Raw genomic sequence first — 19,109 nt, forward strand, 5'->3', positions numbered from 1 at the left:
GGTGTCGCCGCCGCCGCCGCCGTTAGCGCCGCCGGTGCCGGCGGGGCTCTATGGGGAGAACATGGCTCCCTTCCCCGAGGAGGTGGACGTCTTCTCGGCGCCGCACTGGCGGATGAAGCAGCTCGTCGGCCTCTACTGCGACAAGGTAACGGCGGCGGGCGGGCGGGGCCGGCCTCTGCCCCGTTCCCCGGAGGGGTTTTGGAGAGTGCGCAGCTGTCAGCGCGCCCCCTCCCCTCAGCGCCCCCGGCCCCGGGACCCCCCTCCCCGCCCCGCCCCTCCCTTCCCCGCCCCGTCACGGGGGGTGCGTGCGCGCCCTCAGCGGCTCCGGGTGCCCCGGGGAGGGCCGGGGGGTGTTGGTGGAGGTTTGGGGTGAAAAGAGTTTTACCCCGGATTTGTCGCTTTTTATGCGTTTCGTGCTCAGTAGCGCAGGCTGGGGCGTTCCTGTAAGGCGAAGTTGGCTGCTGTGAGGAGCTGGGGGTGTTTGGTCTGGGGAGGAGGAGGCTCAGGGGAGACCTTACTGCGCCCTACAGCTACCTGCAGGGAAGGTGTGGGGAGCTGGGGGTCGGCCCTTCTCTCAGGTACCCGGTGATAGGACTAGAGGGAACGGCCTCAAGTTGCGCCAGGGGAGGTTCAGGCTGGAAATGAGGAGACATTTCTTCTCAGAAAGAGCAGTCAGGCATTGGGATGGGTTGCCTGGGGAGGTGGTGGAGACACTGTCCCTGGGGGTGTTCAAGGAAAGGTTGGACGTGGTGCTTGGGGACATGGTTTAGTGGTGACTTCGGTGGTAGGGGGATGGTTGGACCAGGTGATCTTGAAGGTCTCTTCCAACCCTAACAATTCTATGAAGGGCTACAGGCAAATACTTCAGAGCCAGCACCCCGAGAAAAGAAGTAGTGCCTCCCATCTGTGAGCATAAGTGGCTGTTTGCACACTCAGGTGGGCTAGCAGGCGCTTAGAAAGGAGGCAGAAGTTAGAGGAGGGGCAGTGCAGCAGCTTACAGCTGCAGGCAGGACAGGGGAGTCCTCCTGTCCCTTCCCCGTGCCCCCCTGTCCTGCCCCGGGGCTCGGCAGGCCCCGCTGCGGGCCTGTTCCGGTCGCTAACTCTGAGCGTGTTTGCGGTCAGGGTTGTTTTGTTGGTTTTAATCTGTGGCTGCACAGAAGTTTGTGATATCTTAACAGAGGGGACTTCACACGAAGCGACCACATGGGACTTCTCTCCCCTTGCCCCCTGCTGCAGTATTGAGTGTGGTGTTCGCAGTTGCTGAACAGGGTTTGCTTGAAGCACCAGAGACTGTAGTCATTCGCTGATGCTCCTGGATTTCTGATCCCTAGAGAGGCACGGCTGTTACTTTGAACCTCCCACAAAGTTTTGATCAAATTTACTGTGACTTGCTGAAAGTAAAACTACCTGGGCAGGAATTTTTGCTTTCTTAAGTATTGGCAAATTTGATTAAAACTACCCGGCCTGCAATGAACATAGTCTCTCATCTTCCTAATTCTTTTTAATGTACAGGAGTCTGCTTGCTTGCTTCTTCTTTTGAAGAAGTGTAGCCATGGGGATTTATGTGTCTGTGTATATTTTTGAAGTGTTCAATCTTGCATCCTTTAACCCCGTTTCAGAGCTTGAAGGCTGTGCCTGTGACCTCTGTATTTGAGTAACGCTAGCTTTGCATCAGAAAAAAATCTGTGATCTGTTTGACTTCCCTCGTGTGATTGAGATGATGTAATTAGATGAGACGTTAGTTCTGCTTACGTGTCAATTACAATCTGTAAAGCCATGCGCTTTGTAAATTTAGTTTGCCCTTGAGTGGTCTTTAATTTTGGGAATTATATATGACCTACCGTTCCTCATGTGCCCTGTGTGGTGTTACAGAGTTGCTGTCAGGTTAGTTCCTCCCTGTAGTAAATTCCCCCAAATGTTAGTGAGGGTGAGATGGGTGCTTTTGTGCTTTTCAGGGCATCAGCTGTAAGGTTATTGGCGGCTAGAGTAAGCAGGTACTTAAATATTAGGTGAGGACTGAGAGCTGTAGTTTATTTTGTTCCTCTAGAACTTGGTGTGAGGCAGGACAGGGAATCAGACATGTTAGGAAGTTTGATGTCTCTCTTTAAAAGTTATCCTTGTCTCTTAACTGTTGCTAGCAATGATTTCTTCCTGCTTTTGCTGCGTTCGTAAATGGCATTTCAGCTGCACTGAACACAGCGCCCGGGACTTGCGTAGTAAGAATAACCAAAATTCTGTTTTGTAAGGAAACCCACAAAGCTCTCGCGTCTGTCACGTGGTCTGGTAAGTCCTTGGGGAAGTACGCCCCTACAGGGAGAGGAGCGCTAGGGTAACAGTCCCTACAGTGAAAATGGTTTTCATAACGCCTGACATCATCTTTGCTACAAATAGAGCTGATAGCGTTTGCCTATCTCTAGTCAACTGCCCTTCGTTGTCAGGAAGGTATTTACAAATCGTAGCCACGTCCCCCGTCTGAGTTACCTGCTTCCTGGACTAAGCAAACCGAGGCACCCAACCATACGCGGGGGTCCCGCCGGCTGCACCTCAGTGTACTTGTTGCTTTTGTCAGCTCTCCTCGCTGCTGCCCGCGACACTGCAAGCTATCTGGCTGCTGCTGAGGCTGTGCCTCCCTTGCTCCCATCGGCGCTTAATGACTCACAAAGGCTCTAAGCTGGCAGAAAACGTTTTTTCTTTTTTTTTTTTTTTTTAAGCGGGGTAATTTTTCTGCTGATGTTGTGTTGCCAGTAAGAGCTTGTCAGATGAGCACGGAAGCCAACGCAAGGCAGAGGGTGGGACCGTGGCAGCCAGATTGGCTTGAGCTACTGGGAAACCTCAGCCTAATTACGTCTACTTTTGCCTGAAATCTGTTGTGCAAAACGAGTCGCTGCTGGTGTTGAGGAGAGCTGATGCATGTTGGATATGGTGCTCTGCAGTCTTGTTTAATAGCCACATACTCACTTCGGGCTTCCCTGTGCCTATCTGAGGACTGTCAGATCCATGGCAGCTTGTAGTTATCAGCGTGGTGGTGTCCAGCAGAAACCATTTCTGTGGCTGCATTGTGACCTTGTGGACGCACCACTTGCAGATCGTGTTTTTAGCAGCTTTCCACCTTTCCATGCTGTGGCCGAACGTATCCTGTCTGTCACGAGGCAGCAGACATCGCTGCCGATTATGTGTTAAAAATGCCATCCTGCTTTAGCTGTAAACATCGGTAGCTGTTTTCAGAGCTCTGCTGCCAGGTGCTTGAGCTGCCGTGTGGTTTCCTGTACGCTGTGTTAGTTTGCTGAAACACTGTAAAGCAAAACAAGATGAGAAAAATAGAGAAATCATGGCCTGTAACGCGTAACGTATCATCTTCCTCCTAAGGAGATTGGTTATCATAGCAAAAGGAAGTGAGATTCCTTTTTGAAAAAGAATCTGGTTGTTACTTCAAGTTCCGGGCTGCTGAAATAGCGACCGGTCTAGATGCACACCTGGAATAAAATTTTGGCTGAGCCTACCCCAGATGAGACACCTGGGATCGCTGGATGGGATTTCAAACTTGTCTCGTGGTGGTTTTGCAGCTGAAGAATGTGTTTTCTAAGCAGAGGGTTATGTTCAGGCTTTCCTGAGATGAACCTGCTAAATTACCCAGCAAACCCAGGCTGTATTAGCAAAAGGAAGCACAGTCATGGCCTGAACGCTGTCATGCCGTGTCGCTGATGGGTAACTTGCTCTGCAATCTTTCTCACTGCCTCACAAAATTAGCGCGAGATTCAATAAGATTCAATACTGTGAGCAAATGGATGTGACGGCTGGCTGCTTCGGGAAGGGTTAATTATTGCTCGTCTGGCCGCTTGATGAGCAGCGAGTTCACCCAGGCGAAAGGCAGTTCAGTAAAACTGGCTCGCTAAGAGGTCAGACGAGCTGCAGAGCCAGGTTGGCGGTGTGGGAGGAGGGAGCAGGGCTAGCCCCTGCAGGAGTAAACGTCTGCTCCAGCAGCTCCGCTGCGTTGTGCAACCGTTGGGTGTTGGAGCAAACACGTCCGGGGTTTTTCCTGGGTTTGCCTGACTTCGGTCTTCTGTGATCTCCCCTTTCTGCAGAAGATCTCAGCCGTTACTTCTAATGGTTCAGTAATTACTTTGGCTAGTTCTTCGGGAAAATTTGGGTCAATTCTGTCGTGTTCTGCTGACTGGAATACGTTGAACTCGTATAAAGATTTAACTGGTCTTTTTGTTTTCTAGCCTACGTTTCTGACCATTTCTTAAAAGTTAGTTGCTGTAAATATAAATATTGTCTTAACTTCCTTATGAAGACTAAAGCTGAGATGACAATTTTCCTGTTGTCATCTTTCTGCCTTTCCTGTTAAATCGTACATTTAAGTGTATAGATAGTATTTTTTTTTTTTTTTAATCCGTCTACATTGACCTTTCTGCTGTTTTCTTTTTTGGTGTGTCCTCTGTTACTTGTGAATGAGTCCTCCTTATTTATATTGTAAATCCTATTCTGTTACCAGCGGTGTTACGTTCTTGGTTGGTTTTGTAGGATTCTTTTCTAAACGTCCACATAGCTAACAGTTCCTCTCTCCATTTCCTAATAATTGTTCCTTTTGATAACTCAAGTTTCTTTCACCTTTGTCTGTTTCAATAGCTTCCTGCTGTGCTTCAGTCATTTCTCTACTTTGCAAGTTTGGGGCTGTGCTGAAGGGAACGAATAGTTTTTAAATGTTAGATTTGTGATGTTCTTACAGTAAGAATGTTACAGATCAACCAGTTGGGGAGGGAAAAACTCTCCTGGATTAAGTTGAATTGATGTTGTAAAGCATTGATCGGGGAATTAGGTGACCACACAAGACTGCGCTTTTTATGGCAGCAGGGGGACTGAAACATTAAACAATTACCATTTTGACTTTCCATTTCAAAGCCAGAAGTATTTTCTGCCTGATATCCCTAAGAACAGAGTGACTGTTCCATGAAGATAAGTCTGTTTCTAATAAAATAATTAGTAAAGCTTTCGTTTTTTTCTGAAACACTGAAAAGGGATTTGGGTACATTGAAGAAGCGGTGGGAAATGAATGGCAATTAGTGTGTGTTGATTTAGATATTCGTAATATTTAGTTATTACCAATTAACATTGTGATGCATTGGGAACCTGCTTTCATTCTTACCTAGATTTAGAATAAGTAAATGGCTAATTAGGATGGTCAGGGTTAATAAGTTGCAAATGGTCAGCTAGCTGGGCCTTGCAGGCAGGTGGAAGGGAATTAAGCCTCCATGTTGGTGTCCAGAGATGTGTGAAAAATTTGCTGTCCGTGCCTTGAACTATTTTATCAGACTCCCCCAGCCCTCTTTCCGTCTTGTCTGTTAGATGCTGAATAGTTCGGTAACTTCTTGCTGTGCCTACTGGGAAATAACAGCCTCGATCTCATTCTTCATGCAGAAGAACGTTTTGAAGATGAATCTGAAAATGACAATATGTTTTAAGTAACTGCTTTTAAAGCAAATGCATTTTAAGTAAAGTGCCAAAGGAGATTTAAATGAGGGACATCTGCGTTTGGAGTTTGAGTCTTTTCAGACCTGCATAATTTTACTCCTATTTTAGATCCTGCTGCTTCATCAAGCCCTTCTATCTCTATTATTTCTCTAGTGAAAAGTTTTTTTCTTACTTCTTGGATGCTTCTCTCCTTTATCTCTCTCTTTCGCTATCATAAGCTATCCCCAGATGTTTTCTTATGCCAGACACAGCAGCAGGTTTTTTCCCTGGGTAATTGCTCAGCACCTATTTTTGCCCTCAAATTGTAAAAGAAAGTTTTCTGTTCACCCTTCATGTGTAGCTCTGATCTTTTGTCCTTTGTTCCAGCCTGCTGTGGAGAGCAGTAACAACTCACCTCTGCCCTTCTCTGTTTTAAGCAACAACAATTTATTCCTTTTCTAGTCTGTGGCATCAAAAAAAGAAAAAAAAAACAACAAAACAAACAAAAAACACCTAACCAAAAAAAAAAAAAACACACAGAAAACCCCAAACTGATGCCTTAAAAAAGCTAGAAACTGTAATTAGCGTGTACTGGCATTCATACAAGTGGCACGCGCTTACCTGAGGGTATGCTTTATAATTTCTGATTCAGTTGATTAAATATAGTGTAAGCTGTAATTCTTCAGAGAGTGGTGGCTCTCCTTGTTTTTGCAGTGCATGCCTAAAGTGATTTTTTTTTTTTTTCAGTGCCAATGTTCGATTGTGTTAGGGAATTGCAGTGAGGCCGGTGCAGAGAAGCAGAGGTATTTTTGCTGTGCCTGTGGCTTGAGTTACTGCAGCGAGGGCATGGAGGGGAGCCTTGAGGCTAGCTTTGTTTCACCCTTGGGACTTCAGATGCTCCCAGACAGACGGACAAAAGGCCGTGGCTTAGGAGGAATCTACCTGTGAGAGAATACAAAAAAGGAAAAATCTTGTAAGGAATATTAAAAGTGCATGAGAAATGCTGCTACACAACTGAGTAACATCACTGCAAGTGTTCATTCTACTTTCATATGAGGCCCATGTGTTTCATATCTTCACTAGACTTTTCTTTGGTGTTTCTTTGGGTTCATCTCTGCAACCATGATGAATACCTGGATCTCTTCATGCCTGGTAGAGTTCTTCTCGCGGAAACCGCGTGGTGGAGAAGACTCGGATGATCTTAGCTCTGCTTTCCTGGCCATGTGCTCTGCTTGAGTCCCTGAGGAGGTCTGACACTCGTAGCAGCTGCCTCATTGAAAATTCTGGTGCAGTGCTGCGCAGTTACTTAGGTCTTTGTGAGAAGTCCTTCATGAACCCAAAACTTTCTTATAGGTATTTAGTGGCAGAAATTGATTGCGTCTGTAGCGTGAGAGAGAGAGATGGAAGACCTCAATAAAAATGAAAATATTTCAGTTTATTTTTTAGGTCCACTCTTCTGTCATGCTTGGCATTTATCAGCTTGACCACAGCCTTTCAAAATACAGAGTACGAGACTTTACCTGCACCGTTGCCGGTGCTCTTGGAGGGGAAAATTACCCTTAAAAATACCCTTAATCTTTGTGTTAATGCAGTGGGTCCCCCAAATGCTATTTCAAGATTTTGTTTTGCTTAAGCCACAAAACTATTGATGAGATTGTATAGAGGACAGGATTACCCAGAAAACAAGTTAGGAGCTTTTGAAAGTTTTAAATTTCTTCACGAGTCCCTCCATGGGCTGGGCAGGTCCTGTCCTGCCTTACTAATTACTCTTAATTTGGGTAGACCCACAGCTAAGAAAGCACCCGGAGTTTAAAAAACAACAACAAAACCTGTATGAGTCGTCTGATTTAAGGCTTTATACATCTGAAAAGCTGGATTGTGAAGCAGTTTAGCTGTGTTCAAGAACTGAACTCCTTGTGGTCTCAGACAGACGTTGATGCACCCGGATGTCACTGCAGGCTGTCGCTCAGCCTAGTGCCCTGACCAGGTGAGAGAGGAACCTGCTGAAAAGGCACCGTGCGCTTCTTCGTGCATCAGTAGAAGTGATCTGGTTCGTCCTGCAGCTGCGTAATTGCTGGGGCACATTCCAGGGAAAGGGTAGGAAGGAAGGTACAGCTGGAAGCAGGGGCAGGGCTGCTGCTTCTGGGTGTTTCTTCCTCCATCCCACTCCCTAATTTACGGTGGATGAAGTGTAACCTGAAAGCACGTGCTCTTGGTATTGATACAGGCACACCTTGTTCTGGTCTTTGACCCTTCATTTTCTTCCTCATAAAACAGAGATAATATCTCTGCAGAGTCCACGGTTTCTGTCCTTTCAGTTTTAGTGCTAATGCGTATGTGAAATGGTAATACCTAAAAATGCTGTGAGTGAAAACTTGTGGCTGCCTGGTAATGCTGTGTTGCTTTCCTCTCCGGTCCCCCCAGTACTTTTCTGTTTTAAAAATGTCAGCTTTTAAATCAGTGGTCTGCCTGCTGAACAATGAAAAATATTTTAGTATATTTAGTGAGTTTTTAAACCTGATTTAACAAGTGGTAGGAATGTGGTCTGCTTTGATCATCAGGAATATTTACAATTTTGGTATTTCAACTCCAGTGCCAATCAGCTGCTTGTATAAGTCGTAAGCACAGTGATTATACATGGAAATAAAAAATATACGGTAATGAGCTATCGAAAACGTTACTTGTGGTGATGCATGAGAAAAGAAAAAAACAAACAAAAACAAAACAAAAAACTTTAAGTTATTTTCTTGTTGTTCCTGAGTGAATTCTTAGGGTTAAAGGCTGTTGAGGAGTTCTGGGTACTGATGGGGAAAAGCCTTTGTATGAAATAGTGTTTGGTGAACTTTTAGCTTTATTCTTAGTAATTCTACCTTAAAGGTGTAAAACCTTTGGGCAGAGTGGAAATGCAATTTGCCCTTTCCTGTTCTTTCTTCAGGTTTTTTATTTTCCAGCCTGTAGTTGGGAATATAGCAAGATACTCATAACCTGAAAAGTTTGCACAGAATATAGGCTTTGCTTCTCGTGGTGCTAGTCTGTTAAGAGCAGCATACTTCTTACTTGTTCCTGTTTGCTGCTTTCCCCCCTTACCTGTTGATTGTGTGCTTGGATATTTTTAAGGAAGAAGCAAACCTCTGCTTATTCAACATATTTTTGGCATAGACATTAGGAAATAACTGTTTGAGCTAACTCGCAGTAAACTCACTTGCCAGAAATGTGAATTTCCTTCTTATAGGAAGACATCTTCGTGAGCTTTATTGGTAAATATGTAAAATGCTTGCAGGAGGAAACTAAATACGGTGTTTTGTTCAGTGACTTAGTTACTGTGCAGTTGGAGTGGTTTTATTGGAGTGGTGTTACTGGAGTGGCTTATTTATTCACGCGAGATGACAGCTTACAGTAAGGAAGGGTGTTTGTTTGCTGTGTCTCTGTACGTTTGTCCTGAGTGTGTTAGTGGCTCTGTGGGACAGGGAGTCGGGCCCTCACCTAAAATGGTGAGGTACAGAGATCTCTTCCCTGTGTAGCGATTCTTTGAGTAATTTGAGGTTTAAAAAATTAGGTCCATTAAGTGATTGTGTAATTCAACATTACTGTCTTTCCCTGCAAAGGGAGGATGGAGTTACCTGGTCTTGAGTCAATGGCAGAAAACTTTACGTTCTACTTTGTCATAATCTTAATATACATCCTTTTTTAGCATCGCTGGAAAGCCTGCATTTCTGATTTTCTTCTTTTATTTGTCATCATTTTAAGTATCTTATACTGTGAAGGCGTAAGTTGACAATTTAGGTACAAAGAACTTTAGAGGAGAACAGCGCTCTTAAGTTAGTATGTCTGTCTCCTTGCTGTGCTGTGATATGGAACAGATTCGGGCCGTTCTGCAACCTCCTGCTTCCCCTCACTGCTGGCACTGCAGCTGCCCTTGAATTACTGATGCATTTTCCACCGTATTCATGAAACAGAGGTGATAACTTGACAGATCTCTTTTTAAGAGCTTGAAATTAAAAATCAAGTTTGCATTCAGTTTTTACAGCCGCTGGCCGCTCGTGCACTTAGATCAGAGGTCCCTGAGCTGTACCAGAGGTGGCAGTGACTGGCACCGCACCTTGCTTGGCCCGGTGCTCCGGCTGGTGGCTGTCTCCTGGAGCTCCAGGACAAGACCTCGGGAGGCACCAGGAGTTTCTCTTTGGTGTCTGTGATGCTGCTCCTGAGCTAGCTTGTATTGCAAGCCCCTTACCAGACGTGCTGTTGGCTTAGTCTAAGACGTACAAACCTGGACTTGTTTAAATGTGGTGTCTTCAGAAGGACAGCAAGCTCCCAGATACCCCTAATACCTGCAGCAGTGCTAATCAGTTTAGTGGTGCAAGTCAGCTCAGGGATCTCACACGTACTGTGCTTCGTGTTTTTAACCAGTCGGCAAATATAATACAGTCCATGTCCTCCACCCTGCCACTCTCTTAGGATTGTCTACCTGAGCCTGGGGAGGCAGTTTCCTTCTTGCACTGCACAACTTCTGCACTGGTTTTCCCTCGCCTAGAGCTGGCGAAAAGCGGGCCTTGGGGAGGAGCAGCTGCCCTCTGCTAATGCTCTTGGTGCTCGTCCTAAGACTTCATCAGGCCCGGTAATGAAATTGCAGATCTGACCGAGTGACTTTGTTGCTAGGCTACCTGGCCTCTGAAAAGCCAGCTTTCTTCAGCTTCAGCTGACCTTTTTAATGTACCAGTTGCTGATTCAAGTACAGTCATTAAGCTTTCGACATCCTCTCCATAGTTCTTAATCTCTTGGCTATCTGCTGGAAGCCCCAGTAGCAGAGAGGGGCAGAGTATGCGGGTATTTCACGTTCCAGTGGCTCCTCTAACAAGGCACTTACGATAGGAACTCTTAAATTGAATGCACAAGTGGATTCTTCGCTTATTCCATGTTTGCTGATGACAGTAAATAGGTACAACAGAAGTATTTGTGTTGAAAAGGTTTGAGTCAGGAGTAAGAGAAAATACTATTTCGTATCAGAACCAAATCTGTGATTTTTTTTTTTTCCTGTACCCGCCAGCAAAATACATTTCTCTCTAACCCTCCTGCTGCACACTTCATCAGTCTTGTCTCAGTTTTTATGTCAAACAGCTAAGCTTTTGGGAACGAGTAAGATTATTGGGGAGAAGGGTGCTTGGGACTGACTGCAGGTATTGTGCGTCCTTACGGGCTGAATGAACAGTTTTGAGACAGTCCTTGGTGAAGAGAGATGCTAGACCAGAAAGCAAGCTGCACCATCGCTGAAGTCGGAGTGGCAAATGGCTGAAGGTGAGGAGTGTATCCAGACACAGCGTCACGAACGGAGAGAAGTTGATCCTGACCTGTCGGTAGCTGGTCTGAAAGATACTGAAAAAAATTTAATTTTACCCTATTTCTGCTCTCAGCTGAGGCTAAGTCAGTGCGTTTCCCTAATGGCAGTCGCTTTGCTCGTGTGCCAGTAGAGCACGCCATGACTGCCGGGGAGTTGTGTAAGCCCCTGGCAGGTGTCCAGCTTTCCCTGCCCCTGCTGTGGCTGCCCGGAGGTGACGCTGCGCTGTCAGGACGGGGCAGTGCCTTCGTTCGGTTTGTTTTCTAAGTGATTGGCATTTTGGGAGTCGCAGCTCATGGTTAGCATTGAGCTATGCAGGTAGTAAATGAAAGTATGTGTCTGTTTCCCATTTCCAACAAAAAGCTTAGTTTGGGGATTTTTTTTGGTGACCAAAACACTTCTGAAATGTTTCAGTGGCTTGTTTTCTGAATTGAATTAAAATATTTTTACTTGTAGAATGCTTGCTCTTGTGTACCGCTGTGGACTGCGGTTCTTGAAGCCACACACAATAAGACATAAGAATGGAAAAATACCATTTTTTTTAACATTCACCAAAGGAAAACACAGTTTGAAAATGCTGTTTATGATGACCGTGTCTGCATGTATGTATGTAAAAATGGGTTACCGGGTAACTTAGGTCTTTGCGCTATCTTGATCTGTCAGCTCTCAGTCCATGGGAAACCGTTTCAAACAGCTTACGCCGTTTGTGTACGCTGGCTAAAACTCAGTCCTCCTTGTGGGCCGTACGTAAGGTGAGCTCCAGGGCTGCTGATAACAGCTTTATCAGCGAGCACCTGCACACAGACCTCGGGAAGTGGCTGGACCTTTTGGTTAGCTGCCAGGCTGGGGAGGTTGCCTTGATTTCTGCCAGGAAATCTTCCTACATCTGTTTATTTCAGGGTTTCCCAAGGTTGGTTTATGTTCCTTCAATACAGCTCTGACTTTACTGGCTTCTAAAACTAATGCTATAATAACATCGCTCTTTCGAGGAAAATCTTTCTCTTTAAAAGTTACCCTGCTACTTAACTGCTGTCTTAAGCTCTCTGTATCCATGTGGAATGAGAGGGTTGCCTTCAGCATTTGCCTGGTCAAATGTAATCTCCTTTTTGGCAATTAGAAACTCTTCTCAAAGTGTACATTATTGCATACATTATGCCTTGTGAAACTTCTGCAATTATCTTGTAATTAGTTCCTTGTAATGTTTCTGAAGTTTATAGCTTCATTTTTTTTTCAGAGCCTGTAGTGGGAAATACAGTTACATAGCTGCTGTTGGAAATCAAAGAATTGCGCAATGAAATCCCTTAGTTTACTTAACCTTATTCACAAAGCACAACATGGTAGTAAAGCTGTTTGGGTAGCTTGCTTTGGGAGTTAAGAATTGACTGTGGATGGTTTACTGTTTTAATGAACTGTAGGAGGAAACCTATACGTGAAACAGCCGCGCATAATGAGTTTTTGGAAGTTTTTTTTAAAAATAAGTTTGAGGGTTTTGCATGAAACTTTTGTCAGTTCTTGTTAAAAAATAAAAATCAAATGGCAAGTCAGCCATAAAGGTTAAAATAGTTATAAATTCTCTAAATAATTCCCAAAGTCATATTAATACGTGGATGTTAGAAATCTTTGCTAATCTATCCTATTCAAGTGCCAATATTAATTCTGCCTGTGTCTGGAAGAAGTTGTCTTGAATTATATTCTGTTGCAACAATTAGCTAAATTATGGGGAATTTTTTGTTAAAATAAAAACGGTGTGTTCCTATATATGTGCTTGGATATGTGATCTTAATCTCCTGTGCTTGAAGATTGGAAGCTTCAAGAGCATTAATTACCCACATTTTTGATATCTTTGAAGTGAGTTGCTTGAACTGAACACTCAAATCTCATTTTTGCCAGTTTTCTTTATAACAGAAGGTTTTCAGCTTTTATGTTGAAAGTAGTGGGAGCAATGAATAACGGTGTAATACCTGTTCTAGTGGTTTAACTTGACCTTGGTATGTTCTTCTTTGTTGGTTTTTATGAGCTTTTCTTTCTCTTAGCTGTCCAAGACCAACTTCTCCAACAACAATGACTTCCGGGCTCTTCTGCAGTCCCTCTATGCCACGTTCAAGGAATTCAAAATGCAATGAGCAGATTGAAAATGAGTGTATCATTGGCTTACTTCAGCAACGGAGCCGGACAGTGTACAACGTGCACTCGGACAACAAACTCTCTGAGATGCTTAGCCTGTTTGAGAAAGGGTTAAAGAATGTAAAGGTAAGCAGACTCTAAAGGACTTGTCCTAAGGAAAACGTGCTGTGATTGCATGTTAGTTTGCTTCAACTTTTTTTAATTTTCTCTAAAAATAAATTAGGAAGAAATGAAACACTTGTTATTGCTTGATTTTTCCACTCGCCGTCTGAGATTCTTTTACCATTCACTGCAGTTACTAAATCTCTAGTAAAAACTCTTCTCAGGGATCTATTTTGTGACATAGAGAAGTCCATCACTGCATAACTGGAGATATTTTGGAGACAACAATGTGAGAGTTTCAAATATGACTGCTCTGCTAATTGGTGCAACAGTTTGACTAGAAACTCTAGTTTTTATTATCTTGTTAGGAAAGCCCGAGTATTTTTTCTGGGGGGCACATAGGACTGTATTGTTGTCACAAGTGGAGATCATTACAGAACCTAGGCAAAAAAAAAAAGTGCATTGTTTTATTCTGTTAGCAAGTAGTGCACTCCTTCCAGTAATCTGTTGCTCGGTAATGCTGCTGGAGTTCCAGTCCTTGAGTAACTCCACATGTTCCTTCTCCAGCTGGCTTTTTCATGTTGGATTCTGCTGGAGAGCAATTCATCTTGATTATGCCGTATAATTTCTCTGGGGTACACAGTTCAACTCCCCCTTCCTTAGCTCTAAGAATGGTAGACTCCATTAATAATTTGACATTTAGAATGTATAGATGTTCTGTATTTTCAGTAAGGAAAATAGTAAAATGTAATCAGACAACAGCTTATTTGATATCTAGAGTGGTTTTGAACTGGAATCTTGCACATAATTTTTTCCTGTGAATATCAAACCTTAAAATTTGTTTTGTTTCCGGTAATGAATTGGAACATGAAGGAATGTGAAGGAGAGAGAAAATGAACATTTGGATTTGTGTTATAGCCTCTATAATAGGGTGTTAGTGTTATTCTGTTGCTTATATTGACTTCTTATATGGAAAAAAAGACTTTTTCTAACTTCCTTTAGATATGTTAATTTTCTTCCTTTAGATATGTTATAATATAGATATAATTTTCTTCCTTTAGATATGTTAATTGTTTAACTTCTTTTTTTGTGATTAGTTTGATTTAAACTGATAGTTTAGGATTTTCCTATAACAGGGTTTCTTAATGTTGTAGAAGCTTGAAAAGAAAACTTGCAACATTTACTGTAAGAACTATGAGGAACTTCTGTACGTTGCAATTATGGGACAGGCTAAAGAGCCAACTTATTGCTGGCACAAAGAACAAGCAAAGAACAAATTGATAGATGAGTTTGGAAAAAATTTAATATTAAAGTCACGTCTCTATTTTGAAGTTCTTTCCACTTCAAAGTAAATTCATATATTTTTATATAGAAAACACATAGGACTATAATTTGTGATTATAATTTTGAAACTTGATTGTAGAGTAACTAATGTAAAATATATGCAGTTAGAAGATGAAATGGAATTACTATATCCTGGAAGGATTCTTGGGCAAAATATGCAAATATTTAGATTAGTCTATAACTACTTTGAACTTTGGGTTAGACTGTAGACTGGCAGGCTTCAGGTCTTTGCTCTAAAGTAAAAATGTGATTAGACAAGCTAATTCATATCTGATAACAAAATAAACTGGAATCTGGCAGGAAGGTAATACTTTGTTCTGTCTAGAAGCAGGTCAGTACAGACTGTCAGCTTGTCAAGAAACTTAAAGTTAACACATTCTTACTACTAAATACAGCAAACAGCATCACAGAACATACTGCATACATGCTCTTTATGTTGAAACAGCGGTTTATCTAATAGTTCAACCCCTGAACGGGTGGACAGGATTAGATAACAGTTTAAATCTTTTCTTTCTTTTCAGAATGAATGCGAACAGCTAAACTATGCGAAACAGCTGAAGGAGAGATTGGAAGCCTTTACCAGGGATTTCCTTCCTCATATGAAAGAGGAAGAGGAGGTAGGTAGTTCTCCTCAAATACTACGCTGATCTTCCTTGTGGTTTGAAATGACTGTGCAGAGACAAAGGACTTAAGAGATTGAGGTTTTTTTTTTCCACAATTCTGTTTTAATTATTATGCCGATTTGCATTCAGGACTGTGGTGTCATTGTTCTGTTCTGTAAATGGTATGTGACACGTTCTAGAACAGTGAATATATTGAAAATTTATGGTGAAATCATGGCCCTTTGAAAGTTGGTAACAAGTCCACTGGAATTTGTTTACAGCAGGTATAGCTGCTTAACAGGAAGTTACTTGGACACATGGTATGCGATTGCCACCTTTTGACTGGTGGTGGTGGATTAAAATACTGCTGAAAAGTTGAAATGATTAACATTATATAATTAGAGGGATAATTAAAGGTTTGTGTTACATACATATGTGTACGTGCAATTGTTTTTATTACAAATAACCTTTAAGCAAGGGTTTAGTTACATGAAGTATGCAGAATATCGCAGTAGGGCTCAGGTAGAAGAACAGCGTCAGTATAAAGCATGGTATTGTGCTTGACTTGTTTCATGACGTTGTTCATACAGATGGTTTAACAGTATAAAACAATCCATTTATAAAACAGAAGATGTAGTATTAAGGTGCCTGAAAATTGTAAAACTATGGGAACAGTAAGTAACAGAAATAGAATGCATTACTGTAAAACTTTGGTACCATTATTGTGACTTGCTAGACCTGCACAAATATTAAAAAAAAAAAAAAAAAAAATCCTCCCTTTTTCTTTTAAAAAAGTCTTTAAAATATTGTTTGCTCTTAAACTTATGATGTGTTGCATAACTTCTAAATGTGCAAGAGTGCAAGTCTAAAAGAAAGTGCAAATGTCGTATGGCCTAGCAAAACTTAAAGAAGTCCTATAAACCCGTGCTTCATGACTCAAACTGACACTCCCAAACAGCCTCTGACCTATATTTGAAACATAAAGACTAGTACTGCCAGTCTGATGATTTATGGGTATCTGAAAACTGGGAAGCATCTTCTGGAGAGAACAAATCTTCCGAGGTCTAAGAGAAATCTTCCCTCATGTTTTTTCTGCCTTGCCACTTTGCCTTCCGTGTGAGTACATTGATAAGTTGTTTAGTTTAGTCACTTCCCTTTTCTGTTGGGGAAAACAGGTAAACAGCATGCCTGAGGCTCTTCAGTGACCCATTGGCAAGCGCAGGGTTAGAACTTAAAACTGAAATGAACCTAAGGACAGGACCATCTACGTACGCCCTGTTGTGCTCGGGGAGGAATGAAGCAGGAAATTTCTGTCCTGGTAGATCTGTGTCAGCACTGCACTTTTTATTTTTGCTTTAGGTTTTTCAGCCAATGTTGATGGAATACTTTACTTACGAAGAGCTGAAAGATATTAAGAAGAAAGTAATTGCACAACACTGCTCACAAAAGGAGGCTGCAGAATTCAGAGGTCTTAGTAAGTGGAATCAAGCTGAAGAGCCTTCAGAAGGTCTTTAAGTATTCTGTGATGAGAAGGCAGATCAAGGTGGAAGCATTTAATTAAAGTGAAAGCAGTTTTTGCCTAAAAAGCCACACCAGTGGCATATCTACCAGTACAGTACTTTAGTTAAAATAATTTTTGTAAAGTAGAAATTTCTTCAAAGCAGTTTTGAAACTTGAAGACTTACTATATCATACAGGCTTTTGGCAAACTTTACGTATCTGATACTGTTTATCTTTTCTCAGACTTCTTCCCCTTTCCTCCCTCCTGTGATAATACTTGATACAATAAACAGGTAGAAACGATACTTAAATTTTAATTTCATACTTCCATAAAAATTACATTTTCTGTTTGCAGACTCTGCCTTTAATTGTTGTTTTTCAGGCCTGTTTTGTAAGCTTTTTCTATTGATGGTTTAGTAACGCAGGATAGTTAGTCAACTGACAATATTTACAGTTAATCTGGGGAATCAGAAAGGAAGGAGCTGTGTTTTGGAGTTAGTGCAAGGGTATGAATCTGTACAGTGTGTGAGTAGGTCAGATGAAACGTGCATTCTGAAAGTGGGTATTTAATTTGCATTCATCTAACTCTACCTTTCCTGATGAAACGTAGAATAAATGCTACTGAAGTGCACTTCAGGCTTGTATTCTGACTGTTGAAACAGCCTGCATCCTCCATGCTTACTGTTCTCACTCTTAACAAATGAAGAAGAGTTAATGTACCAAGGAAGAAGGATTAATGTACCACAAGTGTAATACTGGGGTGAGACTGACAAATAGCTTACTCTTTGGTTTTGATAAGGTGTGGTGCTCTCATCAGAAAAACTTGAAAAACTGTTCTGGAACCATTTTTTTGACGAAACTTGACTTTTGAACTACTGAACTGGTCGTTTTCTACCCTTCAGGTCAAGCCTTCAGAAAACATTGCTGTTTATGGTGTAAGATACTGTTGAGTCTGAACAACTGAACAGGACAGAAGTAGCTTTATGGCTTTGCTTGCTATTATGTCTAGCTGAAATTGCAGTTTTGGGACAGTTCTAACTCTGCAACAGCTGTGTTCTAGACTTTAGGGGAAGGGGAGTATATCTTTTGTTTGTTTCTTAGAAAAGGAAGAAAATATCACAGCTGTAGTCTTGTGCAGTTCTAGCAGAATTTTAGTGTGAAATTCCCTGTAGTCTATCTGCATAACTTGCCAGGTGTCCAGATAAATACATTGATTCATCAGTTGAAATTGTAGTTACACATCTTGGTTTTTGAAGTAGTAACAGATTATGATAGGGCAAATTATTTTTGTTATGGTCACCTTTGAAGCTTTTCTGCAAAGAAGAGAAACCTGGTCCGTGTCTCACAGTAAAGTCTTACATACTTGTGTCGTACTAATTTGTGAAATCTGCTATTTCTAAGGACTCCTTAAAAACATTTTGGAAATATTTTTTCTCAAGTAATTTGACTCTACAAAGCATTGAAAATTCTCTAAAACAGCAAAAAGAAAGAAACAAAAAAACACATCTAACCAAAGCACTAAATACATTACAGTTTACAGATCTTTAGGTATTGTGGCAATAAAGGAGAGCTGTTGGAGATGGTTTCTACTATTGTCCATTAAAGTATAGATTATAATAGTTGATTTTTAGTGTCTGACCTAATATTTAGTGTCACCTTAATTGCTTATATTTCCAGTTAAAGCTAGAAATAAAAAGACAGCTACAAACAGCTAAGTATGGATTTCTTGCTGTGTCCCAGTCAAGAGGTGAGTGCTTTCAGTGAGAGTGGGCCCAGCTGGTAGACTTTGTGTGCTGATACTATTTATTGGGAATCTGGCAAAGCAGGTATATATATCATGTATGACATAAGGCATATTTTTAAAGCTTTCCAGTTATGAAAGCAGTATTTGCTGTCTTGCTGTGGTAGAGTAGGAGCAGTTTATTTTTGTCTAGGGCTTTCTTGGAGTCTTGTGGGATCAGAGCTGGGGGGGGGGGAAACCTAGCCAGTTGGAAAATGGCAAACAGAAAACTAAGCTTTTTTTGAAGGTGATATTACAGAGGAAGCTTTTTAAAGACAAAACAACACCCATTTTCTTTGTTTCTTTTGTCAAACAATTGTTTAAAATACTAATACATTTTTTTCATTGATGTAGTCAGAATGTAGTTACACCATTACTATTTAAATATGAGGATTTACTTCACTTAACACAAACTTTCTGTATTTCAGAAACTGAAGTAACAGGGCACACCACAAATATTACTAATCTTCCTCCTGAAGTAATGGTGACCATTTTCAGTTACCTTAACCCCCAAGAGTTATGTCAGTGTAGTCAAGTAAGCACTGAATGGTCACAGTTGGCTAAAACTGGATCTCTTTGGAAACATCTTTATCCTGTTCGCTGGGCCAGAGGTAAGTTAAATTTAATTCTTTCTTTGAAAGCATGTCAATTATAGAGTTTGAATCAACAGCAAATAATGTTTTATTAGCTGTCGTGTCATACAGTGATCCTGAAAGCTGTGCATGTTGGAAGGGTTGTATGCTTTTGGCAGGAACTGCCTTGAAACTTGGATGAATTAAAAAAAAAAAAAAAAAACACAAAAAAACACAAACAACAAGCAGCATCAATTAAAGAAAACAAAAACAGCAAGATGGAGGTATGAAGAAACTAAACA

General features: G+C 41.8%; 1 protein-coding gene across 1 annotated transcript; it reads left to right on the forward strand.

Moving 5' to 3' along the window:
• Positions 1 to 6: 6 nt before the first annotated feature.
• Positions 7 to 18,905, forward strand: LOC118259463 (F-box/LRR-repeat protein 5-like). Its single transcript, XM_035569014.2, is given in 6 exon segments — positions 7 to 145; positions 12,817 to 12,900; positions 12,902 to 13,033; positions 14,875 to 14,970; positions 16,315 to 16,498; positions 18,664 to 18,905. Coding segments are annotated over 6 exon segments (807 nt in total). The 5' UTR covers positions 7 to 61; the 3' UTR covers positions 18,891 to 18,905.
• The last annotated feature ends 204 nt before the right edge of the window (positions 18,906 to 19,109 follow it).

The sequence above is a fragment of the Cygnus atratus genome, unplaced genomic scaffold, assembly GCF_013377495.2.
Source record: "Cygnus atratus isolate AKBS03 ecotype Queensland, Australia unplaced genomic scaffold, CAtr_DNAZoo_HiC_assembly HiC_scaffold_241, whole genome shotgun sequence".
NCBI classification, from domain to species: Eukaryota; Metazoa; Chordata; class Aves; order Anseriformes; family Anatidae; genus Cygnus; species Cygnus atratus.